This window comes from Myotis myotis, unplaced genomic scaffold, assembly GCF_014108235.1.
Source record: "Myotis myotis isolate mMyoMyo1 unplaced genomic scaffold, mMyoMyo1.p scaffold_m19_p_1, whole genome shotgun sequence".
NCBI lineage: Eukaryota > Metazoa > Chordata > Mammalia > Chiroptera > Vespertilionidae > Myotis > Myotis myotis.
This window is the reverse complement of record NW_023416313.1, coordinates 89,912,952-89,932,429: the sequence shown is the minus strand read 5'-3', so window position 1 is coordinate 89,932,429 and position 19,478 is coordinate 89,912,952. Positions and strand designations below refer to the sequence as shown.

General features: G+C 38.8%; 1 protein-coding gene across 1 annotated transcript in view; it reads right to left on the bottom strand.

Moving 5' to 3' along the window:
* Positions 1-11,634: 11,634 nt before the first annotated feature.
* TACR3 (tachykinin receptor 3) overlaps positions 11,635-19,478 on the bottom strand; it is a 54,503-nt gene continuing 46,659 nt past the window's right edge. Inside the window, exons 4-5 of the mRNA XM_036344390.1 lie at positions 13,494-13,690; positions 11,635-11,982 (exon numbers count right to left, since the gene is read on the bottom strand). Of these exons, the coding sequence (XP_036200283.1) occupies positions 11,670-11,982; positions 13,494-13,690 (510 nt within the window). The 3' untranslated portion in view covers positions 11,635-11,669. The remainder of the gene's footprint in view (positions 11,983-13,493; positions 13,691-19,478) is intronic.

Here is a 19,478-nt window from a genome sequence, read left to right as displayed (position 1 = left end):
ATCCTCAGTAGGGGCTGTGCAGGAGGCAGCTGGTCGATGTTTCTCTCTCATCGACATTTCTAACACCCTATCCCTCTCCCTTCCTCTCTGTAAAAAATCAATAAAATATGTTTTTAAAAAAAGTTTCATTCTTTAATATTTATATGAGACATTAAAATATTGGTTAATCACCTAGCAAAACACAGGACCTTTCAGTATGTAAGAGTAAGTGATTGAATTACAGGCCAGAATATTAAAGAAATCTTCTGCATAATTGGTAAAAAATTATTGTAATGATTACTTTGTATGCTTAAACTCATAAGGGGTATTTTTACTTATTTTATGTTTTAATATTCATAGTCAAGAGTAAAGAAAGCTAGTGATATCTCATTTTTCCATTTGAATGTGGACATATGTTGGTAATGCATGTGTTGGCAGTAATAAGAGTTATAGAATCAGATATTAAAATACTCCACTGCCGGGAGAGAGGTACCTATAATAGTTTTTTCCTAGGATTTCATCATTGCTAAGGACCAGTGCCTGCTGTTTGCTTCCCCTTCTTCTCCTCTCTGAATTTGAGTTTGTAATATTTATTCAGTACCTTCTCCAACACTGCATACTGGTTGTGGAATAGAGCAGATGACTTGTCATTTTAGATTGCAGCTTGCAGAACCGTAAGCAGCCCCAACCAGGTTAGGTGGAGAGGGCTGCACACCACCTGGACACTGATCTTGGAGCTGGAGGCAGTAACTGAATGTTATGCCCTATGCCTACGATGGCTGTGTGAGGGTACATGGTGCCCTCCCACAGTGCGGAGTTGGTGCTGAGAAGTAGCTACCCAGCCAGAGTCTCTCTTTCTCTGGCTCCTTTGCATCTAGACTGTACCATGTGTCCAGCTTTTATGAGTGGAATAGAGTTAGAAATCAGGTGTGCCCAAGATTCCCCCCCTCATGCCTTGATTCAAGAAAGCACACTCACATTGGAAACTAGATTTTGAAGATACTGAACTTACAGGGGGCACGAGCCCTGTTCATTGACTCAGAGTTGGAGACCGCATCCTCTTAACGCAGGGATTCTATCTATGGGTCTCATGTGAGAAATAAACTCTTTCAGATATTATACATGTTGGGCATCATACATTTAGTTGATCATTACTTAATGCAAATATATGTTTGGTACTTAAAAGTCAAATGTTCAAAAGAAATCACTTAAATTTTATTTATTGGTGACTGAATTGACTACATGTGAGGACAAACATGTGAGGACTATTTTCAAGTTTTGTCTTTAAATGAATAGCACATCTGATTTTTAAAACTACTGCTCAGTTTCTTTTTGTTGAGGAAGTTAAGCTATCAACTTTAGTAAATTCATCGTGGATCTACGTTTGCCATGCTATCACCTTGTTCTTTACGTTGTAGCACGAAGGAATCACTTGCGCCCCCCCCCCCCGCCCCCCGCCCTCCCCATGTTCTTAAAGCTTCCGCATTTCCAGACAACTATCTCTGTGCCATTCCCATTGTTAGTGTTGCAGACCCACCTTGGGATAGTGTAAAGGTAGGACAAAAGCAGACCCTGACTTGGCCAGGGGTGGTGCTGGATGGATGGGATGGATAGGAAGCAGCATGAAGGGATTAAGTGGGATGAGGTAGAATTCCTGGGGAGTTGCAGGGCCTACTTTGGTGAATATTAAATAAATCTACTGCATAAATATTTGGTACTTAAAAGCAAGATTCAGCCTCCCATTTTAGAAGTACTAAACCTAACACTTATTTTCAGCCGGCCTGGGAGCTACGGGCACAAATAAATCTAGTGCTTTTCTTAGCCTGGTGCATAAGCTCATGCTCAAGGTTTGCATTCATTACAATGGTTTTGTCCTCTTAGACCACCTAGGACTGCCCACAGGGGATCTTAGAGGTTAGAGAAAGAGGGAATCCAACAATTGAGACCTCTGGTACCGGTAAAAATTCTGAGTTAGAACATGGAACAATATTCTGATGCCTTTCATTCATAAACTAGGATCCTATTCTCTAGCCCTTTCTGTACATTTTAGAATGAACTGTGAGCATCTTGTTATACACTGAAAAAAATTTTCATTAGTAATAAAATGTAAGTTAATTAAAATAGGTCTTCACCTTTTCTTGAAATCTCAGACCAGGCAGAGATTCAAGTTCTTTAGGAGAAGATTAGACCATTCATCATTGCTTGTTTGGCTTGTCAGACACAGGAGTTTTTGTTTTTTAATTTATACAGTGTCTTTATGAATATGATATTATATCTAGAGAGTAATTATGTTAATTTCTCCTAATTGTGATATCATCTGCCTAACAATAGCCAAATATTCTAACCTTTAACAACCCCATAGCTATTGTTTTTCATGTTTGCAAAGCATTGCCATAGTAAGCTTGAAAAATATGGAGATATTTCCTGTGAATTCAGGTAAAACAGAAAGCTTCTTGCTTTTCCTCAGAATAAAGCTATTTAAAATTTGTTACTCATGCAGTATGTGCTTATTATGAAAAATATGGTTAACAAACACACACAAAAAATTTGTAACATTTAGATATATTTTCTTTACTCAAGGCAACTAAAACAGACATCTGCTATTCTTTCTGAACACCCAACACCCACGTTTGGGGAATTTCTACCTTATGAAGCAGATTCAGCCTCCCATTTTAGAAGTACTAAACCTAACACTTATTTTCAGCCGGCCTGGGAGCTACGGGCAAGCACACAGCCTAGGCCGCACCAATCCATGCAGCCAACCTAGCCCGAGCTTTGGATTGAAAGCTAGTGAAGCAAAGCGGCAGAGCTGCAGGGAAACCCATCCAGTGAGGGTGGTGCAGTGGCCTTTCATCCCAAGTACCCCCAGGTGACAGTTTAAGTCACCATGGTTACACTGCAGGCTATGGATGATCAATGCCTAATTTTCCGTTGGTTAGGAGTTCAGAGAATGCTCAAGATCAAAGAGTTAAAATGAACTAGAATGCCCTGTGACCACTCCTGGTATCAAACACTATATCAGTCGGGGATTGAGTTAAAAAAATGTCCATCATCTTAGGTATTTCAAGCAGAGATTTTTGTTCCCATAAATGTTAGAAGCCTGAAAGAGCAAAATAAAAGCGTGTTGAGGCAACCCAAAGATTCGCACTTGGAGACAACAGGTATTGTATGGAGTGCTTGGATATAAAAAAGAAAGGTAAGATATTGCTAGACTGAGAACACAGAGAGGGGACCTCAGAGGGCTGATGCTTGCATCTTTATGAAGGTGTCATAGGCCTTCAGGTGAGGAAATGTGGGGTGGTGGTAATCTGATTGCTAAGGGGACACAGAACATTTGTTACCATTACCTTGGAAGGGCATGGAAAGCTAGTACGGGGGAGAGGTGGGTGTTGAAAGAGCTAGTGTTAGGTGTCAATGGTTTGCTGTTGCTGGAATGTCACTTACCAAAGTTTTTCTCCATCTATATTCTGATTTCCCTCTAGTGACTCTCATTACAGAATCTAGCAGAAAAGTCAGGTAACAAGGAAGTCTGGAGAGTGTTTTTCATGAAGTCCCATTGCTGATATTATGGAGAGGAGTGGTGTACAAGGGGGCTTGGTGATACAGCTGGAAAATAGCTGACATACTCTGACATTGAGAAATGAATGATAGATATATGAAGAACTTCAATCTCCATGATACCTTACATAAAAACTCATTTTTTCCCATTTATTTAATAACTATTGAATGACCCCCATTCCCTAATAGATTTTATATATCAATTCAGGGGAATAAGTAGTAAATATGATGAATCATAAATTATATGTTATATTAGTGTGGAGAGCAGCTACAGTGTTTGGACAGGTTCAAGCTTCAGACTAATGAGAGGGCACAGTCCTCTCATGGCCACATGAAAGTTCCAGCTTGGAGGGCACAGCCCTCCCAGCACAATTATAGCCAACAGCTATAGCTGTAAGCTTGAACCTATGGTCCAAACCTGTGGTCCCACGTGCCTGAATAACGTGGGCTTGATAGAGTTCAGGTGCATGTAATTGAGTAGATTGGAAACCCACCAGCATATTGTGAACATCTTGACTACACCCTTCCTTTGCCTCATGGAATCTGACTATAAAATAAAGACAGGGCTTGTAGTCCATGGCGCTGTCTCTCCATCCGGGAGCTGCGTCCCACCCAAACCCAGCTCATTCTCTTGTCTGTCTTTTCTCCATCCTTCACTGCCCCCTCTCAGGGTCACTGAACCTGGCTGAGTTGGCATGGCACATAAGGCGCCCTGTGGCTGAGTATGCCATGGCCGTGCTGGCTCGCCACATTTTAGAAAATGAGAAATGCTATGAAAAATAAAGAGCAGAATGGAGGACCGGGAGGAATAGTTTGGGGTGGGAGTGAGGATTGGTGATATTAAATAAGATAATCAGGGTTAGCCTCGCGGGGAAAAGATTTGGAGAAAATGGAATCTGTCATATAACTATGTTGGTGGCCTACATTCTAAACAACAGGAACAGGCAGTACCAGAAGGTGATGCTTGCTTGGCTGCATGTGGCATGCCAAGGGAGAAGGCAATGTTGATGGGTCCCTGGATCCCAGTGATCATGGGAGAGAACAGCAGGAACAGTAAGAAGGGCCACATCATGAAGCCATGAGAGGGTTTTGAGCAGATGAGAGATATGATGCGATGCTGTTTTAAAAGCATCACTCTGGTTGCTTTATTGAGAATCAACTTTAGGGGAGGGATGGGATGGAGGCTATTGCAACAATCCAGGCAGGGGATGATGGTGGCTTGGATCAGGGAATATAGTGTGAATCAGCAGAATATTGGGAATCTTTTAAGAGCCTAGAGCAGTGGTTGGCAAACTCATTAGTCAACAGAGCCAAATATCAACAGTACAACGATTGAAATTTCTTTTGAGAGCCAAATTTTTTGAACTTAAACTATACAGGTAGGTACATTGTTATCAACCTAACTATAGAGTTTAAGTACTGTTGATATTTGGCGCCTCCCCCGCACTGCGTATCCCGCGGCCCGCCTGCGCCCCATCTCCCATCACCCAACTGGACCGACCCACTTCTTCTAACGCCACTTCTTCAAAATAGACTCGCCCAGGCCGAAAACCGACTTCTGCACACGGGCCACGAAGTTTCAATCGCACTGTACGTGCGCGCCTGCACGTGGTATTTTGTGGAAGAGCCACACTCAAGGGGCCAAAGAGCCGCATGTGGCTTGCGAGCCGCGGTTTGCCGACCACTGGCCTAGAGGATTTCCTGATGTTTTGGATGTTTCGTGGGCTGGTAAAGATATGCTGCTTCTTTCTCTTTTCCCCTTTAGAATGAGTTGGTATAACAGGGTAAGGGATGCGTGGCTTATCTCTGAGTGGGGTGGTAACTGGTGGAAATGCATAGGCAGTGAGGGTCGTTGCTGCCCCGTGACATGTAATTGTCCCTGTTCATTTGCTGGGGTCCAACCCCAGCAGGTCCAGGGGTCCCCAAAGGTGTGGATGGAGTCGGCAAAGAAGGAATGACACAGAGACAGCGTTCAGTTGATCAGCAGCCTAGCCAGGATCTCTAGCCAGGATCTCCAGCCAAGTTCTGGTCTGGATCTCCAGCGAAGTTCTGCTGTTTATTGTCTTGTTACATCCGTATTTATCCCAGTTGATTTTAATCCTGTCAATTTCTATTACAAAGGTTAGGGCGTTTCTTATCTCCATTCCAGGGAGTAAAGATTATGTAGCTTAAGCATGATTGTTTGTAGTGATTAACTACCCGCCTGGCACTTAGTTAAGGAGTTTCATCCCCTCCCTGACTTCAGGGAAAAATTCCTACCTGGGGAAACAACCTTTCTTGGAGAGGTGACCTTGGTTAAAACACACAGCGCTAAGGGGAGCAAACATATTAAGAACAGTATGCTATATACGCCAGGTCCCTTGAAACATATGCTGTGCAGATGTTTCTTTCCTGCAGCGACTGTGTCAAGCAGCAAGGATGGACCGGCTTCTGGCCTTCATTCTTCCTCAGAACTGGGGGTGGGGGGAGGCATTGAGAGATCAGTCAGTGATGCTGCCAAGGGAACCCAAAAAGAAAAAAATTCTGCTTTCATCTATTATCTTCTTATTCTTTAACCTAAGATGGCTGTATCTTTCCTAAGAAGTGAGCTTAGTTTCACGTCTCCACAGCCACTCCTGTGAATGGGCCTTTTCTTTTGTTATTGTTAATCCTCACTCTAGGATATATTTTTCGATGATTTTTAGAGAGAGTGGTAGGGAATGGGATAGACAGAGAGAGACGCATCGATTGGTTGCCTCCCACATGAGCCTGCAACCGAGGTATATGCTTTTGACCGGAATCAAACCCAGGACCTTCAGTGTGCAGGCCAACACTCTATCCAGAGCCAAACCGGTTAGGGCTGAATTGGCCATTTTTAACTTTTCACCTATACAGCTTTTCTTACTCAGGGCCCAGGGCCAAGAAGCAAATTCCCAGACCAATCACGCAGAATCCATGAGCTCTTGTTTGGGTTCTGAAAGCAGCCCAAGCCTAAGTGATAGGATGCCACAATGCTGCATATGCCCCTCAGAGAGCTTTGGATGGGGACAGATGATAAAGGTTTCTCTAATGTTCTCCCCATGCACACAATGATACTAATGATGTTTCAGGGCATTTACTTACTGTTTGTCTCTGACCCATTTATGCATTACAGTATTCAATCCTCACACCAGCACTTAAAGAAATTAATATTTTGTCTCTTTCTTTGATGAGTTAAAAGAGGCTCAGAGCAGAGAATCACTTGGCCCAGGTCTCTCAGCTCGCAGGCGGTGGGACTCAGATGGCAACTCAAGTCTGTGGGTGGATACAGCCCTGATGCCATAGCTCTAAAATGCTATGCTCTGTGTTCAACTATGTGCACTTTCAACTCTGCATGCCAACTCACCTGCTCCTGCTACCTGAACAAAATGTGTCTCTACATTTTGATGCATTTACTCTGCATAATTTTTTTTCAAATTAGGGTAACTTAGGAAAATTAGACATTTTTGTGAGAAAAAATAAGGATGAAAGCACAATAGTCTTGAGGGATGGTTGAGTGATTGTGTTTAGACAAGATAGCACCCTCCATAGCATGTTTTGCTAGCCAGTAAGAAAATATTAGGGATGCTTTCACTTTTAATATCCTTTTTAATGTTTTTAAAGAGAAAAAAAATAGTATCTGTCACATATACCACATATACAAAGGGTATGAATGTATTAAACCGTTTCAGTAGAATTACCACAACTCAAAGATACTTTATTCACTAGCTACAAACTTTATGTACATTTATTTCTTATATTCAAAGAATTTTTGCCAAGCTATTTTACAACACATAATTAGTGACCTTGTACAGAACTACTGGACATTATTCTCCATCCCTGCTTGGCCCTGGGGGAAATTATTACATTATTATTCTATATGGCCAGTGTCATGCTTGATTGCCTTATTTTTGGCACACTATCAACAATGAGTGGGAACTCAAATTGTTACTGTGAAAAGGGTGAGCAGTTGTTGTAACTCTCCCACCTTTGTAGTTGATGAAATAGCTTATCAGACACTAATCAGAAGTTTTCTGATAAAATCCTGAATTAACAAAAATCAAATTATGAGCTGGCCACCATTGCTTTTCACATTCATTTTGTGCTTCTGAGTTATGATACCAAGTTTCTTTGCATTTTTCTGTGTGCTTTGTAAGGGTGAAGTTCACTGTAAACTTGGGAGGATCTCTGTTTAGGAGAGATTGAAAGGATCTGGAAAAGAATATGAATTTGGCTGCTGGGTCAGAAATGTCACCAGCGTAAAGTTGGGAGATGGAATGAATAATGCTAGCTAAAAGCCAGGTGATGTTAGTTTGGATTCTATAATACTTATGTTTACTTTAATTTTTCCCCATGCAGGTAATTTCAAAAGCACTTTGTCCAGGGGCAAAATACTGAAAATACAATGTTTACTATTTATTAATTTTTGTCTTTCATAAAGAGAATATCTAAAGCAATGCAAAGCTTTTTTATTCTTTCAGATTTCTTTCAAAATAGTGTGCATTTTTCTTCAGCTGATCTAAATCCAAAAATATCTTAGAACATTGTAACTATCTGCCTAGTATTTCTAGCCAGTCTTTGCCTATAAATAATAAAAAAGATTCACAGTGAACTATTAATATCAGAGGGTAGGGTGAATTTTGGTGGCAAATTTTTCCAAACCCTGACAAACATATTGGCATAGCCTTATTTAAAGTGACACCTCCTGAAGCTGATTTCCATGTGTATTCTATAATTCTCAGTGACAAAATTCATACAAAAAGGATAAAATCTCACCTGTTTTGTATTGTATTCACTTATTTTACTGTTATTATTTTTCAAATTTTGAACTTAAAAAATTATTTTATAAGTATTGGTTTAAGAGTCATTTTAGTATTGAGTGAATGATGTCAGTCTTTTTCTAAAATATATTTAAAAAGATACTGTCTAGACCAGCCGTGGGCAAACTACAGCCCGTGGGCCGGACCTGGCCTGTTTGAAATGAATAAAACTATTGAAAAAAAGACCGTACCCTTTTATGTAATGATGTTTACTTTGAATTTATATAAGTTCACACAAACACTCCATCCATGCTTATGTGCCGGCCCTCCGGTCCAGTTTAAGAACCCATTGTGGCCCTCGAGTCAAAAAGTTTGCCCATCCCTGGTCTAGACCTTAGTTATTTCTGTCATTCTAGAAAGGTGACACTTGGTTAATAAAACAACAAATCTACTAAAAAAGAAAGAAAGAAAAGAAAACAAACAATATGGCTGACTGGAGCAAATTTTTCTTTAGATGTCTTAACAAGTTATACTGAATTTCTCTAGCATATGTGAAGGCCAAGAATTGTTCTTCAAATGTATTTTGCTGGTGGCTGACCACATTGACTCTGAGCGCCACACTTTACATTTGCATTCTATAGCTGAATATGGCCCCATGTATCAGAGAGGATTCATTACCGCTAGTCCCGTAATCATTCACAAATTTGAGAAGATAATGTGTACTTTAAAATATTAGGCTTTTTTCTTGACACCCACATTGTATGATAAGCATAAGCATTTACATTTTTTTGAAGTGAACATTTAAAAACATTACATTCAACAATTAGATGCTAAATAGTAATACATTTGCTTATCTAAAGCATGCAAACTTCAGAGTTCACTGAATATTGTGGCAACTCTCATGATCGTTGACTATTTCAGCATCCAATTTATAATTTAGTTCTTTGAATTTGTTACATACATTAAAATGTATGTGTCCGCACACTCAAATGTGCGTGTATGTATGTGTGTCTGCTTATTGGTGTAATCAGAAGAAATTCAGCTTAAACACATATGGTGGGGTTGTTTAGACTTTTAACATATTATAACAATTAGATATTTCTAGTTTGGGGTCCAAAATAAAGAGGTTGATTGAAAAATTTAATGTCTTGGCAGCAAAAGACCACGTTTGCTCTTGAATAATTGCTTTAATCTTGTTCTTCAAAAAGCAAATAGTGGGCTCTATATTGATGGAGGCGTAACAATTCTGTAAAGTGTTACAGGTAATTATTTTAGCTGGATAGCTTTAAAAATACAACTGTTTATTTTCAAGTTCTTAGAAAGTTTCTGCTTTCTTGAGCAGGATTGAGAATATCTCTAATTCAAGGAAAGATGATTTATAAGCACTGATGTCTGGAAGATAAATTTCACACTTAATGGTGTATCTTGTTTTGTTATGCTCTCAGAAATGTGTCAGTGTATTTTTCTTATAGTAAAACTAGTGGCCTGGTGCATGAAATTCATGCACATTAAAAGAAAACTAATTAGAGGAAATATTTTAATATTGCTATTTGTCCTTTCTCTATAATAGAAGTGTCAGAGATGAAAGAAAATTAGTAAAATGTATATGAAAATCTCTCTCCTGTTCGAGTCTGGGGCACATAGCAGGACCCAGAGTCAAGTCCCCACCCACCTGCATGTGCCTTGCAATCGCCCGAGACCCAGACCCGGCCGGCCCCATCTCTGTCAAGTCTCACAGGGCGGGGGGCACAGCCTCAGGTTCCCCAGCCTGGCGCTAGGTAGGGGGCAAGGCCTCAGGTCCCCCGGCCCCAGCCCGAGGGTGTGAGGGCCTGACAACCATTTGCATATTAGCTCTTTATTATATAGGATAGATGCTTCTTTAGGACCATTAGTTCATTTCTTTCAGGGAGAGGGGTACTTCTGAAATATCTAAGCAAACATAAGGAAAGCTCTCTCTGTGGGAAGATGTGTATTATACTCTTGTTTGCTGGGTATTAGTTCATATGCATCCAAATTATCGTCTGGCTTTCTATTGTAATAGATGATTCACCTTTCTACATTTTGCTTGATTTCCTGATATGTATATTTGTATATTTCTTAAGGGTTTGCCTTTAAGCATATATTATCATATTTTCCTACATCCCTTACTCTTTTCTTCAATGGGGAGAGAGGAGAGGTAAAGGTCTGTACAATTTATAAAGTTGATGTTCACCTTAAACTTTTTCCTTGGGTTATGGAGGAGAAACACACTTTCCTTTGGAGTAGATAGATGCTCCTGTCTGCCATCGTAACTATGAATTAGTATTTTTAATTCTTGCCTAAAAATTGGTAGGCAGTTTCAAAGATAAATGAGATTCTTCCCTTCTTCATTAGAAGGCATGTTTAGTGTTTTATAATCTACACATGGACAGAGACAACAATATGGTGATTGCTGAGGGAAAGTGGGGGTGGGAGGTACAAGAGGGTAAAGAGGGGAATAAATAGTGATGGAAGAAGACTTGACTTGGGGTGGTAAACACAATAAAATATACAGATGATGTATTATAGAACTGTACACCTGAAACCTATATAATTTTATTAACAAATGAAAAAGAAAATAAAGAATATCATAGGAATTTGCTTTGTCATTTTAAGGTTCAACTTTGACTCTTCTTAGTTTGGCACTTTAAAATATGTAATGGTCAAGGAGTAAATGATTATTTTTTTTTGAAGCAACTTTCTCAGAAAAAAATAAAGAGAATGACATGTAGCTGCTTAGTGATTTGACTAGATTTCCTTTTCAGTTACATTTCAAGGAGACACTTTTTAAATCTTAAATTTTTAAATTAAAAATTTTAAATCATTCTATAAAATTGTTCTCATGAGCAAAAAAATGCTCATCAATTTCTACTCTTTGAGGTTATTTTTCCATTATTCTAGTGGAAAAATTAGTCATTTAACATTTTTTTTCTGTTAAAGCTATAGATGAAGTTGTTTTATTTTATATAGCTTTTGATTGTATTCACTCACAACATTGCATTTGAAAGCTTCTTTAATCTTTTGGAAAAATCATATGTCACTTTAGTTTCACTAATGTATATTATAAGTTTTAAATGGAAAACAAAGCACTTTACAAGTATTTTTCAGTTTGTTACATATAATAATTTAGAATTTTCAAAGGATGGATTTAAAGCCCGTTTTCTTTTTGAGGGAGGCAAATATCCTAGTAATGTCTTTGTGATATGTATATGCTCCCTTTCCCTACTGAAGCAGCCCTGCCTAAAAATTGCCCTTTTCTTTCGGGAGAGTAGGCAGGACAGGACTGATACATGGTGAGGAGAAAGGGGCCTAGGCTGCCACCACGGTGGCCTCACCCTCTCACCTCAGGGAATGGATTTAGGGACACTCGTCCACAGAGGTATAGGGTGAGCTTATGAAACTGGAGGTGGTGGAGGCGGACTTGGAATTCCTGCGGGAGCAGCTATTGGAGCTTGGGTCTCTTGGTGTTGCTCTCTTCTTCTGGCTGGATTTGGCGTTGACAGAGTCGCTGGGATCAAACACCACTGACACGGACTCCATCCTTGTCACCGTGTACAGGCTGCTTTGCCCGGTGGGGTGGAACCTGGTGGCCTTGAGCTCCAGCTCATCATAGCTAGACACTTCGATGAAAGGACACCAGCGAAAGGCTCTCTTGAAACCAGCTCGAAACCTGAGAAGTGGGTCACAGGGAGGAAGTCATGTTTTCAAGAGGAAATTTCTTTCACTGCCACAGAAAGCCCTAGGTAAGGCATTTAGCCAACTCAGTGTTTTAATCTGATTTTCTAGTCACACTCTTAGAATTTAGGCCACAGCATTGGTACTAGTCTTTTAAGTTCTTCTTGTTTGCTTTGAATCTTAATTTACCATCGAAGAGAAGCAAGTCATCAAAGAGTAAAAGGACAGCATCAGGTAATCAATATAACAAAGAAACAGTGTACATTTCTTCAATAATTGTATACATTTGCATAAGTGCAATTGAATTAGTCTTGGCACTTAAATATGACATATTTGGAAACAGCTTTTTTCAGTCATAATTACACATTTATAAATTAAAGTCTTATTTAGTGTTAGAATTAGTTGCTAAACTTGATGGGTGTTTTTTTTATTTTTATTTTTAGAAGAGTTTATTTGAGCCAAACTGACAACATGTACCAGGGAGCAAGATCTCAAATGCCCCCAAATCATGATGGTTTTTATCTAATGACATGTGAAAGTAATCCTCGGCTTTGTAAACTATTAAATGAAGTTGATCAAAAAAAGATGTACTGCTTGTGGGGTGGCTTGAATTGATATATGGCTTATGCAATGAGTTAAAAAAGAGTAAGAATTAAGTAACAAACTTAAGGCACAGTGTGGGGGAGGCCCCGTTGGAAAGAGAGCTTAGAATTTAGCTCAGGCAGTTACTTAGAGGAAGTTCCGTTTCTCCTTGTGCTAAAAGTAGCTCAAAACGCATTGGTTTATTAAGGAAATTATCAGCCCTATGAAATTAACCCCACTCATCCACGTGCTGACCTTACAACTTAGGTGATTTTTACCTGGAAACCACATTTTACTTTTTATTCTAGCCTTAAATTTAACTGTAAATATTCCTTTTTCTTTTTTTTTTTTTTTAACTTCACTTTAAAAACAGCTTTTCCCTGACCACCTCAGCTTCTTCACAACCCATTCCCATGGTGCACCCTCTCTTATTCACTGAGCTCCTTATGCAGGAAGGTAGATTGGAATTCCCCTTGTCTGTATTGTTGCCTCTATCACACTCACAGCAACATCTTCCATTTACAAGTTTATTTACAAAACACCCCTTTTAGTAGCGTACACTCACATATGCCATCATCTGTGCAGGCCTATGGAGTATCTGCATTTCTTTGAGGACCTGAGCACATCTTCAGCTCCCCCTCTTCATCATGAGTGCATCCCTTTTTCCTTGGCATATACAACTATGAAAGGCTTGGAGGGAGGATTTGGCCCCTATAAAAACTGCCCGGTTAGAATCTCTGAGAGCATTGTTTTGAGGTGAGGTATTTTATGTGATAGGGGAGAGTCTAGAAAAATATCCAGCTCTGTGCTCCTCTCAGAGAATTTTTCCATTTTAAATTCACACCAAGAAGCTGGAACAACATTATATGCTTCCAGTGATGCCAGGAGGGAGAAGAAACTGGCATTGGGCAATTTTGTTTTTACCTTTTATTCAGACAGCAGTAGATGATGGGATTGTACATGGTGGAGCTCATGGCCAGCCAAAAGCTCGCCAGGTAGACCTGCTGGATGTATTTCCACCGATTTAGTTGTTGATAGATTGCAGTGAGGATGAAGTAAATATGATAGGGCAGCCAGCAGATGGCAAATGTCACCACAACAATAATCATCATTTTTACAACCTAGAAGAAAAGAAGGAAAAGGTCATATTTGGAAAATTTAAAAGTCATGAAATATATTACTTTCAATAGCTTCCTGAAAATCATATTTTTCTTGGCAGTGCAGTTAAATCCATAGCATGCCTACGGAATAGTCAAGATATGTTTTTATTTTTATTTATTTATTTTTTTAAATATATTTTATTGATTTTTTACAGAGAGGAAGGGAGAGAGATAGAGAGTTAGAAACATCGATGAGAGAGAAACATCGATTAGCTGCCTCCTGCACATCTCCTACTGGGGATGTGCCCGCAACCCAGGTACATGCCCTTGACCGGAATCGAACCTGGGACCTTTAAGTCCGCAGGCTGACGCTCTATCCACTGAGCCAAACCGGTTTCAGCAAGATATGTTTTTAAATGGGAGGTAATAAAGGGACATTGCTATGATAAATCTCAAGGAAACATGCTTGGTCACCATTCCATCTTTACCTAACCTGAGTGAATGGGTGGCACTAAATTAAACTGAAACAAATTTGGTTTAATAGGTCTGTCTACTAAATTTTTTCATACTTCTTTTGGGAGTTTAGAAATAATATAATGTTCAGAATATCTTAAAATAATTTTGAGGCTTACCCACAGATAGATCAGAACACAAACTAGAGAGTTTTGACATAAATGGCCTATATAGCACCTTAGAACTATGAAAATATATCATCTGTGTACTGGGCTTGTCAGTTTTTAAAAATATTTTTAAAACTGATTTTTAGAGAGAGAGGATGGGAGAGGGAGAGAGAAAAATATCTATGTGAGGGAAACATTGATTGATTACCTCCTGCACATCCCCTACAGGGGAGATAGTTCACAACTTGGGCATGTGCCCTGATCACGAATCAAACCAGCAACCTTTTGGTGGGTGCACAGAACAACACCCAACCAACTGAGCCCCACAGGCCAGGGCTGGACTTGTCATTTGACTACAAGCTGGAGATTCAAATGAAAGCTGGCAAGATTGAAGATCACAAGAGACACGATTCTAGAAATAGACAAAGCATGAAATGGATCAGTGTGGAAGGCAAAGCTTTCCCAAGGGCCTAGTCACTGTACCATCAGGTGACTAGTACTGAGCTGATAGAAACTGGCCACCAGAGCTGAAAATCCAGGTCAGTAGCTCATAGAATGTCATCATTGACTCTACCATGTAAAGTCTTTTGATTTTCTCAGAATTCTTTGAATTGTATTTTCCCCCTAAAGATCTGTGTTCAGAGTTCTGCATTTTATCTCTCCTCTTTCTTATTCATATATTTGTAGAATAGAAGTAAGAGCCATATTTTATTACTATCTATGACAATGTGAATAGTGCAGGCTACTATGTTACATATAGTATCAGCAAATGAATGTTTTTGTACAGACTGACCACAAACTCCCTAAGCGTAAACTTGCTTTCCAACAATACCAGTAGCTGAAGAGTTACATAGGCTATGAGAGTCTTTTAAAGTGGCTTCTAATCGCCAAGTCTAGAACATGGGGAAATGAAAGTAAATGTGCAGAATTTTATTAAGTTAAAATGCACCTGGAACAGGAGGTATCAGAAAACTTATTATTCACATATATATGGTCTTAAGGATCTTGTTGCAAAACATTTAGTAACTTATTAGAAGGTTTCTTTTAAAAAAATCTAAAAGACCCTAGGCATAGGCCTCTGCTCACACAATCTTTTTTTTAAAAATATATTTTATTGATTTTTCACAGAGAGGAAGGGAGAGGGATAGAGAATTAGAAACATCAATGAGAGAGGAACATCGATCAGCTGCGTCCTGCACACCCCCTACTGGGGATGTGCCCGCAACCCAGGTACATGCCCTTGGCCGGAATCGAACCTGGGACCTTTCAGTCCACAGGCCGATGCTCTATCCACTGAACCAAACCGGTTAGGGCCTCACACAATCTTGTGAAGTGATTTTTGATATATCAAACTTAGACCCCAGGTTTCCTGTAAATGCAAAAGCAAGCTCTTGGGTGAAAAAAAATTGCCTTGCTTTGTGAAATGCTGAAATGATTAAATTGAAATTGTAATCCTGTCCCTCACAAAATGTCAAGTAAAAGAGTACTTTGCAGCACAAACCTTGAGAAATGATAAACGTGAAAATGCTGTGAGCAGTTCCCCTGTGTGAGTCATGGCTGGACAGTGGCATTAGCACAGACAGGGTATAAATGCTAAGCAGGAAAATTGTCAAGAGTTCTTGAAACTCCTGAGATTTTTAAGCAAGATAAGAGAGTGGGATAGAGATGATGCAAATCTGTCACCATGTATTGACAAATTTTATTACAACTTGACATAAAGATTGATTGACAATGACAGATGATTACTAGAATTAGTGGGGTGATCACATTATGATATATAAAAATGTTGAATCACAATGTGTACACCTGAAACTAATATAACTAATATAATATTGTATACCAACTATAAAATAAAAAACTTTATAAGCCAAATAAAAAAAAGGCAAATCTTAGAACAAAAAAAAGACTAATCTATAAATCCTAAGCTCTGATTTTTATTATTCACTTAGTAGAGTTTGTTGAAAAAGTGAATTTTTTAAAATTTCAAATAGGAACCTTTGAATGAAAAGGAGGTAGAGAAGACACAACTGATTTCTGTATGCACTGAGGTAACTGTTAATGTTTTAATCAAGATTCAGGTTAAGTGGTAGATATAAAAACCTTACTTTTCTGGGGGCTAAACAGGGGTTTCAGAAGGCTGTGTATTCATTTTGAGCAAACAGATGCAAACAAAGGAAATACCAGTTGACAAAGAGTGGTATCACCAGATTGATAAATGATCTGCATTAAGTATGATAATCCTTTTGTGTAACTTTAGATTTCTGCTTTTGTAGTTCATATCCAGTATGCTCCCGGTATCTTTCATAGCTTCAGATACAGTAAAATAAAGTAAGCTTTTGGGACTTCCTTTTGAATCTAATTAGGTGCAAATTATTGTATCTAGAGATAAGATAAAACAGCCCCTGACTTTTTTTTCAAAATTTTATTGTGATAAACATCTACACTAATAAAAGGGAAAGATGCAAATTGACTGTACCTTCGTGATGCCCACCAGCCAATCAGGAGTATGCAAATTAACCCAACAAAGATGGCCATCTTTGTTGGGTTAATTTGCATACACCGATGCTGAGTGGCCGGGGGTGGGGAGGGACGCTTGCATCACCATGGCGATGATGCAGGCGTTCTGCACCACCCCAGCCACTCAGGGCCTCTGGGCAGCATGGGAAGGCGGAAAGGAGGCTCCGGCCAGAGCCAAGGCGGTGCTGGCAGCCAGGGGAAGGAAGGCCCATTCTTGCATGAATCTTCATGCATCAGGTCTCTAGTATATAATATGAAATTTATCGTCTTAATCATTTTAAGTTCAGTTATACTAACTTTTTTTAAAAAAATTAAAATATATTTTATTGATTTTTTACAGAGAGGAAGGGAGAGGAATAGAGAGTTAGAAACATCAATGAGAGAGGAAAACATTGATCAGCTGCCTCCTGCACACCTCCTATTGGGGATGTGCCCGCAACCAAGGTACATGCCCTTGACCAGAATCGAACCCGGGACCTTTTAATCCACAGGCCAACACTCTATCCACTGAGCCAAACCGGTTAGGGCCAGTTATACTAATTAATATTGTTGTGCAGCCATCTCCACCATCCATCTCTAGAACTCTTTACATCTGGCGAAATTGAAACTCTATTCCCATTAAATAACACCTCTCCATTCTCTCCTCTCCCTAGGGCCTTTACTCAAATAAAAAGAATTCTAAATGTTTTTCTTTAAGGTTGATTGATATTGGGTATTCATGAAGCTGAAAGACTTATCCAGCTTCCGAGGCAATGGGATTTATTTTTCATGGTAATGTGGACATTGCAGCCATCCATTGTCCTTGGCACAGAAACTTACCAGTAGGAGGAATAAGGGAGGTGGGACAAATGAAGAAGCACTTGCAGTAACATTGCCTATTTCTCATAGTTAAGAATCCATTTTAATTATATAGGCAGGGTTGAAATGCATGTCATCCTTAGTTAGAAGCAGCTTTGGGCACCTTTTCTTCATGTATTAAAAGGAAAAAAAGACCTTTGATTTTTGTACCCTGTGTAGGTTAGACTGGAATGCCTGTAGCTGTTCTTATCTGCCATGTTAAGTTAGTGCAGGATAGATGATTTTGAGGGTTGGGACATAAAAGAAAAAAAAAATCAGTCTAGGAAATGAAATAAAATACTGCCAACCAGAAAATAAGTTTAGGAGTTATAGTCTTCAGGGTATTATTTATTCTTTTAAAATGTCTGAATGGAAATTCAACTCTACATGAGGAGGAACTTCTTGTTTTGATTAGAACCTCCCCAGAGTATATTATTGGAAGAACCATCCCATGGACCACACATACCTTATCACTTCTCTATACCTTTTGTCAGCCCAAATGTTCTCAAGTGGTAATTATATCTTTTTAAGTCAAAATTACAGGCCTGTTTATTTTAACCGCATATTAGCAAAGTAAAATATTTTTACGAGTAAGATATGAAAAAAAACTTTAATGAAAAGCATCAAAATCTAACATACTCCTTCCTGAGGTATTTAGGTTGGGTTTTGCTGCTTCAGTTTCAAGGCTGTGGTTAAAAATGTCATTCCCAGCAAGAAAATAAGAACTAAGTAGTAACACCTGTGGAAAAAAGTGCACAATGTTCCAGAAGAGTTGAATTTTGCCAGTAATTTCAAAATTAGATGAGCATAGAGGCATATTATTTTAGTGTTATCTGAGAAATTTGACACTGTTGCCTAATCCAAGATGTATATCTAATTAACATTAGCTTAGAGCAATACCTGTAAGTAATTATGTCAAGCCCAAACCACGAGTTTGGGTGTGTAGATTTACAACGATCTATAGCAAAAGAAATGCGTGCAGCCATCAAAAGCAAGACAAGATGAAATAAAAAAGAAGTACATTAAGGCAAAGGGAATAAAAACTGGTGTTATGGGATTATGGTTAGAGATAAAAACTTAGGCTTATTATAAACTAAATTGTGTCCCCTCAAAATTCTTTTTTAAGTTTACAAAGTCCTTTTATTTATTTAAGTTTAGTTCTAGCTCTATTGAGATATAATTGGCATGTAACATTATGTAAATTTAAGGTGTACAATATGACAATTTGATACATGCGTATATCATGAGGTGATCATAATAGTAGGATTAGTTAACAAACACTTCCACCACTTCACATAATTATCTCTCTTTTTTGTGGTGACTATATTTAAGATTTACTCTTTTAGTGACTTTCAAGTATATAGTACAATATTGTTAATTATAGTCATTATGCTGTACACTGGATTTCCAGAGTGTGTTCATTTCATAACGGGGCAGTTGGAGGGCCTGCAGTTAAGGTCCCCAGCAACTTGTGGGCTGGCTTCCAGATTTTAGTAAAAGGCTTAGTGCTTCTTACATTCATTTAAAAATCTTATGAATATATATGAACTTATTAATCTTCATTACAAACCCTTGACCACAATATTTATCCATTTTATGGATGAGAGACTTAAAACCAAAATGGTATAGTCATTTCTCAAAATCCCAAAGGCAAGTTCATAGCTAGAGTTACTGGGTACTTTAATTCTTAATTAGCCAAGGTTCATTTTGTATACATTCTGCTTCTCAAGATCCTTAGAAATAGACTTTGCTTCTTTCCTCATTTAGCATGCTCAATTACAATTAAAAATCTAATAGATATGTATTTCTCTTCTAATAGTGTTGTCAAGACATAG